Below are 20,145 nucleotides of genomic sequence, written 5' to 3' on the forward strand. Positions count from 1 at the left end.
TCAGAGATCTGGACCTTTCCGCTCAGGTGTGTGTGTGTGTTACCTGGAATGTGTGAGAGAGGCTTTGACCTGCAGTTCTGAACTGCTTTGGGAACTCTGTGGTAGCTGATCCTCACTGGGTATTCTCCTTTTCCTTTTGTAATATGGAATAATAATAAACAAAACCTATCAAATGTTGAGACTGTAGAACCGTGGTGGCCAGTTTTTTCTGTGTCCAACACCTACCCTGCTGCCAGACACACCAGGAGTCAAGTTTTATCCTCTTTTAAAACAGTGTGTTGGAAAGAGCAGCTGATTTTTTTCATCATGGGAATATTAAACAGTAACACGAGTTTCGCTCTTTAATCACTGACCATGAAGTTCTTAATTTGGGATTTACTTTAAAATCTCGATTGTAAAGAGTCAGATCTCACTCCTGAGGGTAAGAGGTGCAGCACCCAGTGCTGCTCTGCTGGTTGGTTCCAAACAGTCCGTGCTTTCCATGATTTGTAAATATTTGTTGAAACAATTAATGGTTGCAAATTTTGACCTTGGTAAATAAAGTCGCCAAAATATTATAATTCTGATGGTCCCTATTTATTTTTAACTCGCACAGAACTGCAGTGGTGGAAATACCTGTGTGGGATCGGGTCATAAGGTGGCCAGGAATAATTAATTGTCAGTTTTAGCAGATGAAAGAGCACCTGTCATGCTAAAAATCGTGAGTGCAGAACAACTTTTACCTTTCTGCAGGGGGTTTTTTACCTTCTTAGATTTCAATGAGCTGAGCCACAGCTGAGGTTTGGTTAATTAAATGGTTAATTAAAACCTTTGTGTGCTCTGCCGGCTTTTACCCGGCAGAGGGAGCTTCTGCCATCCACAAACCCTGGTGGCATCACCGGGTGTATTTAACCTTCTGGTGGCTGGACAAGCACAGGAATGGGGTGGGAGGAAAGTGTTGCCAGTTGATAACATCCCTCTGTTCAATTTTCAGCATTAGGGCCAAGGCTGTTACCGTTTCCTCTCCCGTCAGTGTGGATTTCAGAGGCAGGAAACAAACAAAAAAAAACATATACAATTGCAAACACGACTCCTAAAAAGTAAGTGCACGTCCTTTGGCTCTCGGATTTATTGTGAGTCAGGAGGGAGCTGGTTTTTCCCAAGCTTTCCCAGGCAGGGCCGAGGAGGGAGCTGGTTTTCTCCAAGCTCTGCCAGGCAGGGCCGAGCTCCGCGATGGTGCCACGCTGGGTTTGCCCCTCTTAGAAGGTCTGGGTGAGCAGCGTGTGTGCCACAGTCAGGAGGAGGGTGAGCGTGGTGCTCGTGGGTTTTGGAGTCCTGCTGGTCAGCTTAAGTTTGGACTTGATCCATGTCCTGTACTGGGACAGCCGGACGTAGATCCCGGGATATTTGGGGCGGCCGCAGCCGACTCCGAAGCTGGCGATGCCGATCAGGTAATACCTGTCGGGGTGGTAACACACCAAGGGGCCCCCGCTGTCACCCTGCAGGTAAAACACCACAAAACCCCAGTAAGGTGGAAATGCAGAATCCAGGCAGTAATAAATGCAGGGGTTATAACTTTAGGCAGCTCAGTTAACAACAGCAGCAGTGATGGTAACGTGGGCGGTAACATGGACAAGTCAAGGTGAGTGTGGTGACACTGAATTGGAATCCTTGAGGTTGGAAAAGCCCTCCAGGATCACAGAGTCCAACCTGTGCCCCATCCCCACCTTGTCCTCCAGCCCAGAGCCCTGAGTGCCACCTCCAGGCCTCCCTTGGACACCTCCAGGGGTGGGGACTCCACCACCTCCCTGGGCAGCCCTTTCCAAGGCCTGACCACCTTTTCCATGAAGAAATTCCTCCTGATTCTGCTCAAGACACTGCCCTGACCAGAACCCCAGGCCTGCACTGCTTCAGCATCTTTAAAGTTCTGTTGTTTTCTCTCTGCACCTTTTCATGCCAAGCCTTGTCTCCCTCACTCCTCAGTTAATTGGGGAATGTGTTGTCCACACAGTGTGGAAGCACCAAGACACATGGTGAGGAACACACATCCTGATTCTTGGCCGTGTCACCTACTCGGGGAAAACTGCTGAGGGAAGCAGGAAGTGTATCAGACAAAGCACATTATGGGGTTTAATTATAAATGTCTCCATGTCCCAGCTGGTGCTGCAGCTTCTGCCAGTGCTTCAAACCTGAGAATTGGCTTTTCTGAGAAAGAGGTGGTGATTGCTCAGCACTGGAATGAAAGCCCTGCCACATCCCTGAGCCCCATCCCTGAGCCCCATCCCTGAGCCCCATCCCTGAGCCCCATCCCTGAGCCCCATCCCTGAGCCACATCCCTGAGCCCCATCCCTGAGCCACATCCCTGAGCCCCATCCCTGTGCAGTGCTGCTGCTCTCTTCCAAAAGCATAAAAGCAGGTGGGACACTGGTGTGCTTCACACACACTCCATGGCACAGCAACGTGTGTCCAGTGTCACATGTAATTTATTGTCACCTCCGTGGCACAAATTTGCTGCACTCTTTAACCTTTCCCTTTGTTCAGCGTTCACAGGCTCTTGCCACGTTTCTGCTGCCACCGAACGTGTACCTGAGATATTTCTGCTTCGCCATCACCCTCCCGCCCCTCTTTCTGACGCTTCCTTTGCCTGTGGCCTGTTTTCTAGTTGGCATTTCTGTTGTTTTCATTGCTCCTGATGCCCCTGAGCCACCCCCCTCTCACCTGGCAGGTGTCGGTGCCCCCGGCCCAGGCGCCGGCGCAGAGCACCCTGTGGTCCATGAGCCCCGCGTAGCCCTCGGAGCTGTTGCACAGGCTGGGAGGGAGGATTTCCACCCGGGCTTCCTTCAGCACAGGTGAGATTTTACCTGGAATGGAGGCAGAATTCAGCCAGGTGAAATATGCTGGGCTCTGTGGGGAGTGGTTTTTTTGCTGTGCTTCTTTTTCCCCCCCCCCTTGTCGCCAGCTGGGGTGTGTTCCTGGACGTGTTCAGGCACGGATGGGACACGGATCCTGCCTGCTCCTGATGGGTTGGAACTGGAGGGGGTTTAAGGGTTTGCAGACTTGGGTTTGATGTACATTTTGCAGTTCTTCCTCAGAAGCAGCAGCAGTGGTAATGCACCTGCCTCGCTCCAAGTGTCAGAGGTGACTTATCTAAAGGGCTCATGTGATCCCAAAATTCCCACACACCAACTGGCATCGAGCTTTGTGCCCAGTAGGATTAAAGAGAGATCTGGAAGGAGTGTAGTCATTCCTAAATCCCTGGAGACCCCATTCATCAATCCCTGAGGACCCCCCAGTTCACAACATGCAGCATCAGAATTGTTGCTTTTTGATAGAAAAGCTGTTTCCAGCAGACCATGTTGAGCTGCACCACAAATCTGAAAGTCAGGTGAGTTTGGTTTTTTTTTCCATGTTTTTCTTGGAAGAAAGGCTGGCAAATGTATTCCTGTGGTTGCAGCTGTGTGGATCTAACCTGGTTGTGATGGAAAAAACCCCTGGAAGCAGATTCTCACTGCAGAGAGTTTAATGAAGTTGTGTGAGGGGACCATAACCTGAGCAAATCCAGTTGGAATCACGGATGGTTTGGGCTGGGAGGGACCTCAAAGACAATAAATTCCACCCTCTGCCATGGGCAGGGATATCTTCCACTAGCCCAGGTTGCTCCAAACCCCATCCAGCCTGGCCTTGGACACTTCCAGGGATGGGGTGACATCCTCTGGGAAATGCATTCCAAGGCCTCCCCACACAGAGGCATAATATCCTAATATCCTAACATCCCCCTGTTTCAGTGGGACTCCATTCCCCTGGGAAGGCTGGGCATGGCAGGCAGGAAGGAGAGGCAGGTCCCATTACCCTTCCCTGTGGTGCACCACACAGGAGGCATTCCTAATATCCTTCCTAATATCCCATTCAACCCTTCCTTGTTTCAGTGGGACTCCATTCCCCTGGGAAGGCTGGGAATGGCAGCCAGGAAGGCAGGCAGGGCCCATTACCCTTCTCGGTGGTGCACCACACAGGAGGCATTCCTAATATCCCTAATATCCCTATTTCAGTGGGACTCCATTCCCCTGGGAAGGCTGGGCATGGCAGGCAGGAATGAGAGCCAGGGCCCATTACCCTTCTCAGTGGTGCACCACACAGGAGGCATTCCTAATATCCCTGATATCCTTCCTAACATCCCCCTGTTTTAGTGGGACTCCATTCCCCTGGGAAGGCTGGGAATGGCAGGCAGGAGAGCCAGGGCCCGTTACCCTTCTCGGCGGTGTGCCACACAGGGAGGCATTCCTAATATCCCTGATATCCCTATTTCAGTGGGACTCCATTCCCCTGGGAAGGCTGGGAATGGCAGGCAGGCAGGCAGGGCCCGTTACCCTTCTCGGCGGTGCGGCCCCAGCCGCTGACGTAGCAGTCGGAGCCGTTCTCCAGCTGGGGCTGCAGCGGCGCGGGCGGGAGGCAGATGGGCTGGATGTGGAGGCTGGACTGCACGGCCGAGCTCAGCTCGAACACGGCCACGTCGTTCTCAAAGGTCTCGCTCTTGAACTCCGAGTGCACCAGGATCCTCCTGATCCTCCTCTTGGCCGTGTGGGGGCCGTGCCTCTGCAGGTTGTGCAGGCCCAGGACGGCGCGCCAGAAGCACGGGTTCCTGCGGGAGGGTTCACTGGATTTTAACTGGTGGGTTTTAGGGAATCGTGGAATGGGTTGGGTTGGGTTGGGTTGGGTTGGGTTGGGTTGGGCTGAGTTGGGAGGGACCTTAAGGCCCATCCCGTTCCCCCCACCCTGCCATGGGCAGGGACACCTTCCACTAGACCAGGTTGCTCCAACCTGGCCTTGGACACTTCCAGGGATCCAGGGGCATCCTCTGGGAAATTTATTCCAAGGCCTCCCTACCCTTACAGGGAGGAATTTCTTCCCAGTGTCCCAACGTGGCCTTGGACACTTCCAGGGATGGGGCATCCTCTGGGGAATGCATTCCAGGGCCTCCCCACCCTTACAGGGAGGAATTTCTTCCCCAGTGTCCCATCTAAGCTTGCCCTCCTTGGCTCATGCACCTTTAGGAATATGTATTGGAAATTCCATAGTAAATGTTTTCTGGAATGAATCTGCCTCATTCCCCTTCTGCCCCTGGGAACACTCACTTTGCCTAATGCTGGTTGTGGCTGTTCAGGAAAATTCAGGTTAATGATTTAAGCTGAAACTTGGATTTTCCCTCCCACCCCATCTCAGCAGAGGCCACCAGGAGATATTCTTCTGAAAAGGCTAAAAACTTGGATTTATTTTGCAGAAAGGAAGGAGGCTCATCCCCACAATGCTTAGAAAGTCTCTGCTTGTACCTAGATTAGGGAAATCCATTAACTAGAAGTAACAATAATGAATGTGAGATTTAGAAATAGGGTTGGAGTCTTTCAGGCCTAATTTCTAGTCACGTATGTTGAAAAAAAAATCTTTACTGGTATTAAGTGGGATTTGGATTTGGCCTGGGATGAGCTATAAAATTCAGATTAACCTCCAAAGTTAAGGTAAAAATTAAATTGATAATTTAAAGAGGCATTATATTGCAAATAAATGATTGTTAAATTCATTTAAAGAAACAGGGAGCTGATGTAACAAAGTCCTGATGCAGGATGAAATTCCAAAGTTCAGGGATTTTACAGTTCACTTTCCCTCAGGGTCAGGGCTGTGTCAACACAGTCGATGGGAACTGGTGCAGATTGTGCAAGTGTGGCAAAGGCCACAGTCAAAAGTCTGTTCTGAGCAGTTGTTACCACACTGTGAAAAAAACCCCCACCAAAAACCTGGGCTCATGTGCAGCTGCTGTCACCAACACCCCCAGGGCCTCTCCTGGTGGGCCACTTCCATCTGCAGAGACAATCAGGGACTCCTGCAAGTTGACTTTACTGACTGTGCTGTGCCCAGTGACTGGAACTGGGGAGACTGTGAGCCAAAGATGGGAGATTGTGAGCCAAAGGTGGGAGATTGTGAGCCAAAGGTGGGAGATTGTGAGCCAAAGGTGGGAGATTGTGGCCCAAACGTGGGAGATTGTGGCCCAAACGTGGGAGATTGTGGCCCAAACGTGGGAGATTGTGGCCCAAACGTGGGAGATTGTGGCCCAAACGTGGGAGATTGTGGCCCAAACGTGGGAGATTGTGAGCTGAACGTGGGAGATTGTGAGCTGAACGTGGGAGATTGTGAGCTGAACGTGGGAGATTGTGAGCTGAACGTGGGAGATTGTGAGCTGAACGTGGGAGATTGTGAGCTGAACGTGGGAGATTGTGAGCTGAACGTGGGAGATTGTAAGCTGAACGTGGGAGATTGTGGCCCAAATGCGGGAGATTGTGGCCCAAACGAGGGAGATTGTGGCTCAAACATGAAAGATTGTGAGCCAAACGTGGGAGATTGTGGCCCAAACGTGGGAGATTGTGGCCCAAACGTGGGAGATTGTGGCCCAAACGTGGGAGATTGTGGCCCAAACGTGGGAGATTGTGGCCCAAACATGGGAGATTTTGAGCTGAACATGGGAGATTGTGAGCCGAACATGGGAGATTGTGAGCCAAACGTGGGAGATTGTGGCCCAAATGTGGGAGATTGTGAGCCAAACATGAAAGATTGTGAGCCAAATGTGGGAGATTGCAGCCCAAACATGGGAGATTTTGAGCTGAACATGGGAGATTGTGAGCCGAACATGGGAGATTGTGAGCCAAACGTGGGAGATTGTGAGCCGAACATGGGAGATTGTGAGCTGAACATGGGAGATTGTGAGCTGAACATGGGAGATTGTGAGCCGAACATGGGAGATTGTGGCCCAAACATGGGAGATTTTGAGCTGAACATGGGAGATTGTGAGCCACACATGGGAGACTGTGAGCCAAACATGGGAGACTGTGAGCCAAACGTGGGAGATTGTGACCCCAACTTGACAAATTCTGACCTAAATGTGGGAGATAGTGACCCAAACTGCCTCCAGCCCAGCTGGTCCCCCCCGGGGGTGTCCGGCCGTGGTGCCAGCCCGGTGCCAGCCCGGTCCGTACCTCCTGCCCTCGACGCAGTGCCCGGCGGTCAGCACGGCCTTGCGGCTCAGCAGGACCCCCCCGCAGAGGTGGATGAACCGGACGCCCCCTCGCAGGACCTGCAGGCTCACGACCCACGGCCACGCGCCCTCCGGGGCCTCGTGGCCCCCCACGATCCAGGACGTGGCTCTCCGGGCCAGGGGCGGCTGCTGCTGACACTCTGCAAAACACAACGGGGGGGGTCTGGGTATTATTGGTTGGTTGCGTTGGGGTTTTTGGTTGGTTGGGGTTTCGGGGGGATTTTTTTTTAGCTGTCTTGTTGTTTTGTTGGGTTTTTTTGTTTGGTTTGAGTTGTGTGTTTTGGGTTTTTTTTCAATCTCCAGCGTTCCCACAGCACAGGAAGGGAGTGGAGCTGTTGGAGCAAGTCCAGAGATGCTCCAAGATGATCAGAGGGATGGAGCAGCTCTGCCAGGGGGAAAAGGCTGGAGAATTGGGATTGTTCAGCCTGGAGAAGGGAAAGCTTTGAGGTGACCTCATTGTGACCTCCCAGTGCCTGAAGGGAACCTGCAGGAAAGGTGGAGAGAGACTATTTCCAAGGGCCTGGAGTGCCAGGACAAGGGAGAATGGGTTCAAACCGCCAGCAGATTTTAGATGGGATTTTGGGAAGCAATTCTTCTCTGTGAGGGTGGTGAGGCCCTGGAATGCATTTCCCAGAGGATGCCCCATCCCTGAAAGTGTCCAAGGCCAGGTTGGAGCAACCTGGACTAGTGGAAGGTGTCCCTGCCCATGGCAGGGGGGTGGAACGGGATGATCTTTAAGGCCCCTTCCAACCCAAATCATCCTCGCTGCCTTGGAGGATCCCGGGACTTCTTAGCTGGTATCAAATACGTGTTTCTGTCTCACTAAGGTGCATCCCTTGCGTGTAGATTTGACATTACGCGTCTCGAGGCGCCGCTGCTGCTGCTGCTGCTTCACGAACCCCCCCAAATTCAGGGGCAGACGAAGTTTTTCCTCGTGTCTGTGGGGAAACACCCCGTCCGCACACACCCGCCCCCAACTCCTCCCCTCAGCGCCCGGCCCCCTCAGACCCTTCCCCTTCTCCGGGTTCCTCAGAGCTTTCCTCGGGTTCCTCAGACCCTTCCCCGGCCCCACCGCCCCCTTCCCCGGCCGCGGTGGGTCCCGGTGGGTCCCGGTACCCTCGCTGGGGTCCCTCGGGGCCGCTCCCCCGGGCCGGGGCCCCGCGAGCAGCAGCAGGAGCAGCAGCAGCAGCGGCGGCGGCACCGCGGGCCGCCCCCGCCGCATCTCCGTCGAGGGGCGAAGATGGCGGCGGCGCCTCAGGGAACCCCCCTCCCCGGGGGAACGGCCGGTGCCGGTGTCCGCACGGGGCCGTTGGGGCGGCGGGGACGGCGCGGGGAGAGCGGCCGGAGGGGCTGCGGGGGACGGGAGGGGCCGCGCTGCCCTCAGGGACCGACCGGTCCTGCCCTCAGGGACCAGCCTGGCCCTGCCCTCAGGGACCGACCGGTTCAGCCCTCAGGGACAGACCGGCCCTCAAGGACCGACCGGCCCTCAGGGACTGGCCTGGCCCTCCCCTCAGGGCCTGGCCCTGCCCTCAGGGAGCCCTTGCAGGAGGTGCCGTTCGGGGGGGCTCACCCTCACCTGGGCAAAGGATTTGGGGTTTCACCCTCTCCTGGACAAAGTTTCAGGGGTCTCACCCTCTCCTGGACAAAGTTTCAGGGGTTTCACCCTCACCTGGGCAAAGTTTTAGGGGATGTCCTTCTCACCTGGGCAAAGAGTTGGGGATCTCCTCCTCACCTGGGCGAAGGGTCAGAGGTCTCGCTCTCACCTAGGCAAGGGTTTAGGGGTCTCATCCTCTCCTGGGCAAAGGTTCAGGGGCCTCACTCGGGCGAAGGTTTAGGGGTCTCACCCTCAGCCGAGCGAAGGTTCAGGGGTCGTACGGTCACCTGGACAAAGGCTGAGGGGTCTCACTTTCACTTGAGCGAAGGTTTGGGTGTCTCACCCTCCCCTGGGCGAAGGGTCAGGGTTTGGGGTTTACTCGGGTTCCATCAGGAGGAACAGGAACAGCCGTGAGGGATTGTGAGGAGGGGACAGGGGGTCCGATGGAGCCCTGGCCACATCCCAGGTGAGGAACACCTGAAGGAATCCCATCCCAGAGTTAACCAGGCACAGGCAGCAGTTCCCTTCCATTAATACATTTATTTTCCTGTCTGATGGGCTGGTTTATGTTCTCCTGGGATCCTCTGTAGCTGGGTCAGCAGTGCCAGGGCTTCACGAGGGAAACAGCCCCGAGTTCCACCCGGGAGGTTTGATTAGAGATTAGAAAAAAATTCTTCATGGAAAGGGCTGTCAGGCACTGAAAACAGGCTGCCCAGAGCAGTGGTGGAGCCACCGTCCCTGGAAATGTTCAAAAAACGTGTGGACGTGGCACTTGGGGACATGGGTTAGTGGTGACCGTGGTGCTGGGTTAACTGTTGGACTCTGACCCAAAAGGGCTTCTCCAACCTGACCAGTTCTGTGATTCAGAGACGCTCAGAAAACAGACCCTCTCTTCTCACTTAATTCAGTTTCTGATTTAAGACCTTCACAGAGAGAGGGACGTGCTGAGGAGCCTGTGCCGTGCTGGGTGTGCTGGTCAGGACGAGGAATTTTGGGGGCACAGGGAGCAGCCGGGCAGGACAGGGGTTACTTCACCCCGTACCCCACGATGTGCGGCTCGATGGGCGTCCAGGGCAGCGCAAGACTTATGTGTTGTACCTTCAGCTCCGAGAACTTGGCCTCTTCCAGATTCTTCCAGAGCTCTCTCGTGAGGCAGCATCCAGCAAAGACGAGTTTCCAAGTCGGGAAGCAGACCTGCTGCCAAAAATACTTCCAGCTGGAATGCTCGGCGGCCACGTGCTCCAAGAAATAGAAAGCTCCTCCCTGGGAACACAGAGTCTCTTACAGTGAGTGTGGGGGTCATGCTAAGCAGCTCCCACTGTCCTGTCCCTTCCCTTTTCCCTTTTCCCTCTTCTCCTCCCTGTATCAGTTGGAATTATTGAAAGAAGGAAACTTGCAGAAATTCAAGAAGCACAAAGAATTGACTTATTTGATCCCTCTTTTATTCCAGCAATAACTTGTTATGGCTTTGTTTCAGTTACTTGCTAACATGACTTTTTTTCCAAAGGAAACCAAGAGAAATGTGTAAATGCTGCTCCAACCCATTGGTTTTTGACAACCCAGAGGATTGTCTTTCAAACTGACAGAGAACAGATTTTAGATGGGATATTGGGAAGAAATTCCTCCCTGTGAGGGTGGTTTTAATCTGCAGCTCATTAGCAACTCCAGGGGAGAAGGTGCTTAATTAGACTGGTCTGGTCATACAGGTGGAGCAGCCCCACATTTAGTCTTGATCAGAACTTCCCACCCAAGGAAAGTCATGTGAGTGGGAAGGGACAGCACCACATTCTGCCTTAAATGATGGACTGTGGAGCAATTTTAGTTAGTAGAGTGTTGCTTTCAGGATTTTACTCTTCAGACTAAACCAGTCTGACCAGTACCACGTGCAGAACGGCTGCAGGAACCAACCCGGGTCTGGTTTTTAAGCTCAAACCCAATTTTTTATACTTTTTTTTTTTTTTTCCCCCCTTTCCTCGTGGCAGGGTGCCTCAGGAGTGGATGGCAGAGGTTTAATGCAGGTACTCACCGGCCGGAGCACCCGCAGCACTTCCCTCAGGGTGCTGCCCACGCTCTGAACCGAGCACAGCACCAGGGTGCAGACCACGACGTCCACGGAGCCGCCGGGCACCTGGTGCAGGTCCTCCCCTGCAGCCACCAGGAAACGCTCGTAGTGGAGGTGCTGGTTCTTCTTCATGTTCTTGGCGAGGCTCTCCTGGAAGCTGGGGTTGATGTCGGTGCAGGTGACTTTGCAGCCCGAGGGGTAGAACTGGAAGTTGGAGCCGCCGCCGGTGCCGATCTCCAGCAGCCTCAGCTCCCCCGAGGGGCTCCGGAAGTCGGGGAGGTTCCGGAACAGCTCCTGTTTGTGCTTCTTTGATTTCTTGTCGTGAACTGCGGCGATCTTGTCTAAGATGAAGGGGAAAAACACCTTCCTGCAGAAGGGCTCCCACACGCCCAGGAAGGAGAGCAGGTAGATGGGGAAGGCGAGCAGCGCCAGGCAGGTGCGGAGGAGGAGGACGCTGGCGCCGGCCTCTGCCATTCCCAGCGTGGGCAGAGGATCTGCACGGGGCAGAACAACTTCTGCTGGGTGTTAGAGCCCTGGGAGCTCAGGCAGAGCTGCCTTCGGGTGCTCCCTGTGCTCCTGTCCAAGTCCGTTCAGCTCCTTGGACTGTCCTGGTGGACTCTTTTCTCCTGCTGATTTCCAAGTCCGGTCACAGGCAAGCGGTGACCAGAGCGTCCCAACTGGCAGGGGAGGAGCTGCCGGTTTGTTCCCAAACCGGGACAAACTGGGCGGCACAACTGTGCGTGTAACCCCTGGCAAAGTGTCTCCGAGTGCCCTCTCTTGGCGCTCGGCAGTTCCAGCACGGTCACGTCTCTTAAAGCCGCCTGTGCTGCCCTGGGGGAGCTGAAGGGAGCTCAGCCCGGCTCTGGAGCTCTGTAGGAATTTCATTAGGGGGTTGATTAAACTCTCAGTTCAAACACTCTTGTCTGGGAGTTGATTTTCCACCCGGTGTGAGCAGCCGGGTGAGCTCAGCAGCTCCATCCCCTCTCTCTGAACTGCACTGAATCTCCACCGAAAAGAGTTTTCAGCCTTTGCAGTTCGAGGACACCTTAAATCCTTTGGAATGTGGGAGCGGGCTCTGGGAGCTGCTGTTCGGGGTGATTTTCCGGAGTGACGGGCAGAGATAACACAGTTTATTAACTCAGTAGTTGCTGCATATGCAGCGTGTGGGGGTTGGGGTTTATTGACTTAAAGTCGAGTCAACCCGGGCTGCTCCAAAGTTTTGTCAACTTTGGGGTGGCCAGAGCTTTCCAAAGGATTTGGTGGCAGTGTGGGTGAGCCACGAACGGGGGACTGCTCTGCTCCAGGTGACAGGAGGACTCAAGGCCCCTGAAACCCTCGGGATGAGCACTCCCTAACAACCTTAGGCCGTTCTGCTGGGAATTGCGTCGGAGTTTTGTTTTCCTGGGAGTGCCTCCGGTGCGTCCCCTCCTCCCTCTGGTGGCAGTGAAGCAAATTAAACCCAGGAGTAATTAGGTGCTTCATTAACGAGCTCTGGTTGTGTCTTCATGCCTCCACCTCGTGGCAGCTACAAACAGATTGAACAACGGGAATCAGAGAATCGTTTAGGTGGGAAAAGACCTCCAAGATCATGGAGTTAATTACTCTGGGTTGCACGTGTGAAGCACAAATAGAGGCAGTAATGGATTATTTTATTATAATCTGGTTTTACATCAGGTTGTAATTCCTTGGTGCTGTGCTGCAGGGAGTCATGGAAAAGGTTACAGTGGCCAAGGAAGCAGCACCTGCTCTTGGTGTCCCGGGGGGAATTTCCCTGGACATCATTCCTAAGGAAACTCCTGTGTTTAAAAGGTGTGAGCGAGGCTGGAGGGAGAGTAGAGAATGCAGAGATAAGCACAGGTGTGAGGTGTTAGCAGAGGTCACTGCACTGAGGGGGAAGGAGGGGTGGGGGCTGTCGGGATGAACCAAGGAGGAGGCAGGATCCTTATTAAACATTTTTAATTGGTTTTTTCCTGAGCACCTGTGTGCTGATGAAGCACCAGGCCCAGTGATGATGATGGTGATGAAGATGATGCTGCTGAAGGACCAGGCCTGGTGATGATGCTGATGAAGATGATGATGAAGATGCTGCTGAAGGACCAGGCCCGGTGATGGTGCCGATGAAGATGCTGATGAAGGCCCAGTGTTGGTGCTGATGAAGATGAAGATGCTGATGAAGGACCAGGCCCAGTGCTGATGAAGATGATGAAGATGCTGATGATCCTGCTGAAGGACCAGGCCTGGTGCCGATGCTGATGAAGATGATGATGCTGCTGAGGGACCAGGCCCGGTGCTGGTGCCAATGAAGATGCTGATAAAGGCCCAGTGTTGGTGCTGATGAAGATGAAGATGCTGATGAAGATGATGAAGATGCTGATGATGCTGCTGAAGGACCAGGCCCGGTGCCGATGCTGATGAAGATGATGATGCTGCTGCTGAAGGACCAGGCCCTGTGCTGGTGCCGATGAAGATGCTGATGAAGGACCAGGCCTGGTGCCAATGAAGATGATGAAGACGCTGATGAAGGCCCGGTGCCGATGAAGGCCCGGTGCCGATGAAGGCCCGGTGCCGATGAAGGCCTGGTGCCGGTGCCCGGTGCCGATGAAGATGATGAAGGTGCCGATGCGGTGCCGGTGCCGGTGCTGATGCTGATGCAGTCCCGGTGTCGGTGCTGATGAAGATGAAGATGCTGATGAAGGCCCGGTGCCGATGAAGATGATGAAGACGCCGATGCAGCCCTGGTGCCGATGCAGCCCCGGTGCCGGTGCCCGGTGCCGATGAAGATGATGAAGACGCCGGTGCAGCCCCGGTGTCGGTGCCGGTGCAGTCCCGGTGCCGGTGCGGTGCCGGTGCAGTCCCGGTGCCGGTGCAGTCCCGGTGCCGGTGCCGGTGCAGTCCCGGTGCCGATGCAGTCCCGGTGCCGGTGCCCGGTGCCGATGAAGATGATGAAGGTGCCGGTGCAGTCCCGGTGCCGGTGCCCGGTGCCCGGTGCCGGTGCCGGTGCCCGCCCCGGGTCGGGGTTTCCCCGCTCTCTCCCCCCCCCGCTCCCACCTCCGCCTCCCCCCCCCCCCCCTCCACGCGCTCTCTCGGCGGCTCCGCAGCGCCCCCTGTCGGCGCGCGCGGGGCGGGCGGGGGCCGCGCGGCGCGGGGGGGGCCGGGCCGGGCGGGGGGAGCGCCGGGAGCGCACCAAGATGGCGACACCCGCAGTCCCTCCCGCAGCTCCCCCCGCGCCGCAGTCCGGCCCCGCCGCGCCGGGGCCGCGCTGAGCCCGCCCGACACGGTGAGTTCGCAGCCCCCGGGACCCCCGCGGGCCTCGCCCGCCGCTCCCCGCGCTCGCCGTCCCGTTCGGTTCGCCGCCTCCCCCGGGGGCTCTGCCGCAGAGCGCGGCCCCGGGCGGCGCCGGGGACACCCCGGGGGAGCACCGGGGGGGGGCGGGTTGTGGTGGGGGGAGCTCGGGGGGGAGCTCGGGGAGCACCCCCAGCCCCAAACCCGCCGCGGGAAGAGGAGGGGGGGGGGGGTCCCGGGGCTTTTCACCCCTTTCCCCACCCGCCCCCTCGGGGGATGCCCGGTCACCCCGCGCCCGGGGAAGGGGTCGGGGGGAGCCGGTTCTCTGCCCGCCCGGCGCTGCCCCCCGAGCCCTATTCGGGGGGCTCCGGCAGCCCCTGCCCGGGCCGGGGAGGGTCCGTCCGCTGCAGCCCGAGGGCCCCGGCCCCGCGGAGGATGGGGACGGTACCAGGCCCGGGGTGAGTGTCCCCCCGCCGGGGGGCTGGGGCTGGGAAGGGGCAGGAGCCCCCTGCGCCCACCCTGGGCCTGCAGCCCCGTTTGGGCCCCCTCCACCCATCCCTCCATCGCTCCCCGCATCCCTCCCTCCCTCCACCCATCCTTCCACCATCCCTGCATCCCCCCCTCCACCCGGGGGGCCCGCGGGACCCTCCTCCCAGGCCCCAAATTGGGGACCGTACTCTTTGTCTGCATTGTGGGGTGGGAGAGCCCCGAGTTCTCGCCGCCGTCCCTTCCCCCCCAACCCTCGCTGCAGCGCTGCCCCGTCCCCCCGCCGCCCCCTGCTCCCCCCATCCCCATCTCCCTCTGCCCGGGGATGGGGGACAACTTGGAGGACAGGGGATTTTTTGGGGTGAGGGGCGATGGTCGGGGCGGCCTTGATGTTCCAGCTGACCCAGATGTTGGGTCAGCATCGTGGTTGTGCTCTTCCCTCTCTCCCTCCCTCCCTTCTTCCTTCCACCGCACAGATTTTGGGGTGGAGGGGGGTTGGCGAGGGCAGGTTTGGTTTATATTAATTTTTCTTTTTTTCCTGCCGGGAGGGAACTGCACGTTCACGGTCTTGGGTGGTGGTTTCTTTTTTTTTTTTTTTTTCCTGTTAAAAATCTGGGTGTCTTCCTCCCCTCCCCCTGCGTTCTGGTGCAAGCGATGCTCGGCTGATGTGGGGGTGGGGACGCCGGGAGATGCTCCACGGCAGCGGCTGCGGATGAGCCGGGGTGAAGTCGGAAACTCTGGGAAAGGGGAGTGTGTGTGCGAGGGCCAGCAGCTGGATTCCGCCCCTCGGGCCCTGAGCTGAATTTTGGAGGGTGATCCCAGGCGTGGGAGGCTCATCCTTGTGTGTGTTCCCCCCACCCCCGTGGGGTCTGCGGGAGCCCCCCCCCGAGGGGCCGCACGGGTGGGGCGGGTTTTTGGGGCTCTGGTTGTGGTTGTGCTCTTGTGTATCCGCGTCCACCCTCTCCGGGAACACTGCAGCATTCCAGCCGCACCGGGAGCCGTGACCGGGACGTCCTCGCTTCACACCGGGCAGCTCCGATTGCGAGGAACGGGCGGGCGGGGGGTCCCCGTCTCGTCCTGCCGGTGTCTCTGGGGGTGAAAAGGGGGGAAAACGTGACGGTGGTGGTTTTCCCTGGCAGCCCTGGAGGGATGGGGCTCCGGGAATGATGCTCTTTCCCTGTGTGGGTGATGGAAGCGCTGGGGGCCGGTTCCTCCAGCGATGCCCCGGGCGGAAGGGCTGGGCGAGGCTGGAGGGGCCGGGGGGACCTTCCGCGGCTCCGGCGGGGCCGGTGCTGAAACGGACAGCTCCTCCCGGCGCTTCCCGGCTCCTCCCGGCCCTTCCCGGCTCCTCCCGGCCCTTCCCGGCTCCTCCCGGCGCTTCCCGGCTCCTCCCGGTTCCTCCCGGGGCCGTTCCCCGCCCGCAGCCGGGACCCCCCGCGCCCCTCACCGTCCCCTCGGGCCATCGCCGCCCCCCGATGTCGCCGTTCCTGGGGGGGCAGGTGCCGTTATGTAAAGTTGGTGAAGCTGTTGGGCACCTCTGGGTGTCCCCCGGCAAAGGGAAGCCGGTGCCTTTTGTGGAGTAACGAGCCCCCGGCCGCGCTCCTCTGTCCGGGTGTTTTCCGGACGGCTCCATCCTAAGGCCTCCCCGAGCTCGGCTGCTCGGCTTTTCCATCCTCTGCCTGTCTAGAAAGTCCCTGTTCTTCTCCTCGGTGGGTTTTCTGTAAAATTAACAGCGTGACCCAAGGGCCACCGGATCATTTTTATGCCTTTTGGTGCTTCCACGGTGTCGTTCACCCCGGGGGGAAGGACCCGGGCCCATCACAGACAATTTACCCAGTTATATAAGCTCGTACATATGGCTTGGATGTGGATGGTGGTGTAGATGCTGTAGTGCTGGGGGGAACAAGTGTGATCCTGTGGATGCCCGGGGGGGAAGGAAGGAGGTTTCTAACAGGCAGGAGGGCGAGTGTGCTGCAGGAAATGGAGCAGGGCCGGGCCTTCCCCCCGTTCAATAAGGCAGAAACAAAGTCGGAGTGGGAATGAAGCAGCTTCAAAACCCAAATCACGGCGTCACCTCCCCGCGTTTGCTGCCGTGTCTGTGCTCGGGGCTGGCTCTACCTGAGCGTGGCTTTCACCAAAACGGCCCCAGCCAGGTTTCCACCTCGACTGGGAGGTGCTGGTTTTCAGGGGCTGGGGGTCCTCGAGGCTCCCTGTGGGTCCCTGAGGCTCCCTGTGGGTCCGTTGGGCTCCTGCCATGACGTGGTTCCCATTCCCTATCAGTCCCTTCCCCCGGAGCGGCTGCGACTCCACTGACATGGGCAAATATGCCAGGATCAATAATTGATTGTTGGGCTCAGAGCAGGGGGCTGGGTGAGGGAGGAGCTGTAAAACAGAGAAACGAGGGAGTGGGGGGCAAGCACAGGGGGGAATCGTTTGAGGGGAGCAAGCACAGGGGGGAATCTTTTGAGGAACCATGGGGAGGAAACGCGTGTGAGGGCTGGTGTTGGTGGCCATGGGTTGGGCAGCTGGTCATCGCTGACCACTGGCTGGAATCTGGTGGGGTTCAGGAATAACTGAACTCTCAGACTGTCCCCCCCGTGTCCCAAATCCCACCTGTGTGCAGAGCAGACAGGGGCCGAGCTGGGGAACAGGAGCAGGGAAGAAGTTTGTTACAAACCCTCTCTGGCCCGAGCTCGGGCTCCAGGCTGGCTTTTAACACTTCACATGCTCTTCTGGCTTAGGCAAAACTGTCTTCTTTCCAGGAGGAATTTCCTCATGGAAAGGGCTGTCAGGCATTGGAAGGGGCTGCCCAGGGAGGTTTGGACTCCCCACCCCTGGAGGTGTCCAAGGAGTGACTGGAGGTGGCACTCAGTGCTCTGGGCTGGGGGACAAGGTGGGCATCGGGCACAGGGTGGGCTCGATGGGCTTGGAGGGCTTTTCCCACCTCAAGGATCCTGGGATTCTGTCTTTAAATGCTTTTCCAAAGTTAGAGCAACTTCTGCCTCCCCTCCCCTCAGCTGTTATTCCTGCCTGATGGAGCATTCCAGCAGACAGGATATTTTAAGGAGAAGGGGCAGCCAGCAGGGCCCGGGCTGTGGCAAAGCTGTGACGTTGCTTCTTTCTGAACAGAAACGTTTCAGAATGCAAAAATGTTGGTACCTGAACCCTGAAAGTGCCATCCCATGTTTCTCGTGGTGCTCCTGCCCCAGCAGGAAGGTGTGAGCAGTTCAGAATGAGATCTGCAGCCAGTTGATTTGGGGAGGAGTGGTTTACTTGTTGTTGAATAATGTTACAACACCCAGTGAACTGTCCAGGGGGCGGCTTTAAAATTACAGAAATAAACCCTTCATTGCTGGAGGAGGGAGTTGGAGGGAGTGAGAAGGTCTGAGCCCCCCCAGCTCTCTCAGCTGCTCCTCAGTGTGAGCTCTGTGGCACCCAGGTGGAAAAGTGCTCTGGAAATGTGAGGTTGAACAACAAATGTGACCATTCCAGTGGTGATTCCAGTGGGAGGTGAACTTTTCCTTGGCTGTCAAGTGAGATCAGTCTCAGGATGGTGATGTCAGGACAACCAGGAAAACTCCCATGGAGGGGGAGCTGTTTGGTGTGACCAGCTGAGGTTTGCAGGGGTGATAAGGAAGGGAGAAAACTGTTTCTCCATGAGGAAACTGGGTTGTGTTCCAGCAGAAATTCCCAGATCCGTGTTGTGTGAGAGCAGAGCACTTAGAGGAGGGTTATTTGTTCTGCCTTTTTTCATATTTGCCTCATTTGTACCCGAAGCATCCGAGTGCTGCACAAGAGGAGATTAATTCCCCCCCAAAGGAGATTAATTCCCCCCAAATGCTGGTGTAAAATAACCCTTCCCTGGCTCCTGTTTTGTCAGGGATGGGGCTGAATGAACCGAGGGAGGAGTTAAATCTGGGTTAGGGGCTGAACTCTTACAAAAGAGCTGCTTTAATCAGTTCTTTGTTCAGAAGTTGGGCTTTAAAAAGGGGGAAGTTGAAGCAGTTGAGGTTGTTTAGTCTGTGAACCTCCAAGCTCTGGGTGAGGTTGGTGGTAAACATGAGCCAGCTTTGAGTAGGGAACTGGGGGTTATTGGGTGAACTGGGCTTGACTGGTTTTAGTTCTAGTAACTCACTGGGGGGTGCTGCAGAAGCCACAGAGCTCTTGGGGTGGATGGAGGGCCCTGCAGTCTGAGGGCTTTCATTTCTCAAGTTTTTATGAAAGCCTCATGAAATATTAAGGTGTTTTCAGTGTGTTCAAGTTTTCAAGGCCAGGTTGGGCAGGGCTTGGAGCATCCTGGGCTGGTGGAAAATGTCCCTGCCCGTGGCAGGGGGTGGAACAAGATGGGCTTTAAGGTGTTTCCTGTTCCTTCCACTTTCTAGCAACAAATATGCCATGAGAGCTTCCCTAAGGGAAAAGTCCCTCCTTCTCCCCAGCCTGTTGCATCACTGAACCTTTTCATTGATAAAATTGGCCTGGTCTGGGCACAGGAGTCTCTGCAGGTGGGGATCAGCCACTTCCAGCCATGGATGCTCCCATGCAGGGATATTTTGGGTTGGCTTGGAGGTTTTTAGGCTCTCCTGCAGCAGAATTTCAGGGGGATGTTCATCCACACTGTGTTTTCCTTCCTGCCCTGACCCTCATGTTGGAATCAGAGCCACGTGTGCCCGTGTGGCTTATATAAAAATTCACACAGAAGGTCTCTCTCTCTTGCTCAAAGTCACCCTGTGAAATGGCTGAATCTTGGTAATTAATAAAGGCAGAAATGTGTTAAAGCAGGGAAATTGCCTCAAAAGTGTTTTTTAATTTATTTTGACAATCAGCTTGAATAATTTATTGGAATATTTCATAATGTACCGGTAAATGGACTGCTGGGAACATTTAGAGAAAATAATTAAGTCTTAGCAACTGGGCCCCTCAGTGCAGTGGTTAATCTGGTGGGAAGCTGTTGAGATTTGAAAAATGGGGGTGTAAATCCACAGTCTGGGCCTGGGCAGTTGTGTGCACCCAACTCCAAGGGCCCAGGATAAATCCCCGGGCCCCCCAGCAGCAGGACATCATTCCCAGTGCATTATCCATGGATCCATAACCCCCCCACCCTCCTCCTGCCCTCACCTGGGGGCCGAGGCTGCCTCATAATTTCCACGACGTTTCTCTCCTCGGAGGTTGAAGAACCTCCCAAAGGGCCAAAAGGAATCCTGGCATTTATCCCCCACCAATTCCTGCTGTCCCAGCAGGACCATTCCCACTTGGGAAATAAACCCTGACAAGGTTTTTTTGGCCTCCAGAAGCTTTGCTGGGAAGAACAGCTCAGGCCACGTGGGCCAGACCGGGCGTGGAAGTGACTTCATTGAGGAAGAGGAGGATGAGCCCCATAATTCATTTTGTCCATTCTCTTAATGTGGGGTTATTTATTGGCAGAACAAAGTCAGGACAGGAAAGAACTTCCCAAGGAGTGAAACTGAAACAAGTCACAGCCCTCTGAGCAATTCCAAAATGCCAAAACACAGAGGAGCTGCTGCCACGTGCAGCTGGGAGCCAGGTTTGGGTGTTGGTTTGTTTGGTTTTGGTTTTGTTCTTTTCCTTTAATGGATAAAGTTGAGTCGGTGCCTCCAGTTGTGGGTTGTGTAATTGTGCACAAATTCCTTCGTGCCTTCGGTT

At 56.0% G+C, this 20,145-nt stretch overlaps 3 protein-coding genes across 4 annotated transcripts in view; 1 reads left to right on the top strand and 2 right to left on the bottom strand.

The window, feature by feature from the left end:
- Window positions 1-1,070: 1,070 nt before the first annotated feature.
- Window positions 1,071-8,452, bottom strand: TMPRSS12 (transmembrane serine protease 12). 2 transcript variants are annotated; one of them, XM_032713419.1, is made up of 5 exons: window positions 8,177-8,452; window positions 7,002-7,200; window positions 4,347-4,618; window positions 2,698-2,840; window positions 1,071-1,478 (listed from the first exon to the last, which is right to left on the bottom strand). In XM_032713419.1, exons 1-5 carry the CDS (start codon window positions 8,280-8,282, stop codon window positions 1,239-1,241), a joined length of 960 nt encoding a protein of 319 aa, XP_032569310.1. In that variant the 5' UTR covers window positions 8,283-8,452; the 3' UTR covers window positions 1,071-1,238. The 2 variants fall into 2 exon arrangements, with proteins under 2 accessions (XP_032569310.1, XP_032569311.1); XM_032713420.1 differs by lacking the exon at window positions 8,177-8,452 and adding an exon at window positions 7,884-7,908.
- Window positions 8,453-9,541: 1,089 nt separating this feature from the next.
- Window positions 9,542-11,497, bottom strand: METTL7A (methyltransferase like 7A). The gene is made up of 2 exons (XM_032713423.1): window positions 10,681-11,497; window positions 9,542-9,917 (listed from the first exon to the last, which is right to left on the bottom strand). The coding sequence occupies exons 1-2, from the start codon at window positions 11,188-11,190 to the stop codon at window positions 9,681-9,683; spliced, it is 747 nt and encodes a 248-aa protein (XP_032569314.1). The 5' UTR covers window positions 11,191-11,497; the 3' UTR covers window positions 9,542-9,680.
- Window positions 11,498-13,882: 2,385 nt separating this feature from the next.
- SCN8A (sodium voltage-gated channel alpha subunit 8) overlaps window positions 13,883-20,145 on the top strand; it is a 52,337-nt gene continuing 46,074 nt past the window's right edge. The window contains 1 exon segment of the mRNA XM_032713407.1: window positions 13,883-13,993. The gene's annotated coding sequence lies outside the window, so the exon portion shown is untranslated.

This window comes from Chiroxiphia lanceolata, chromosome 30 (assembly GCF_009829145.1).
Source record: "Chiroxiphia lanceolata isolate bChiLan1 chromosome 30, bChiLan1.pri, whole genome shotgun sequence".
In the NCBI taxonomy this organism is placed as follows: Eukaryota; Metazoa; Chordata; class Aves; order Passeriformes; family Pipridae; genus Chiroxiphia; species Chiroxiphia lanceolata.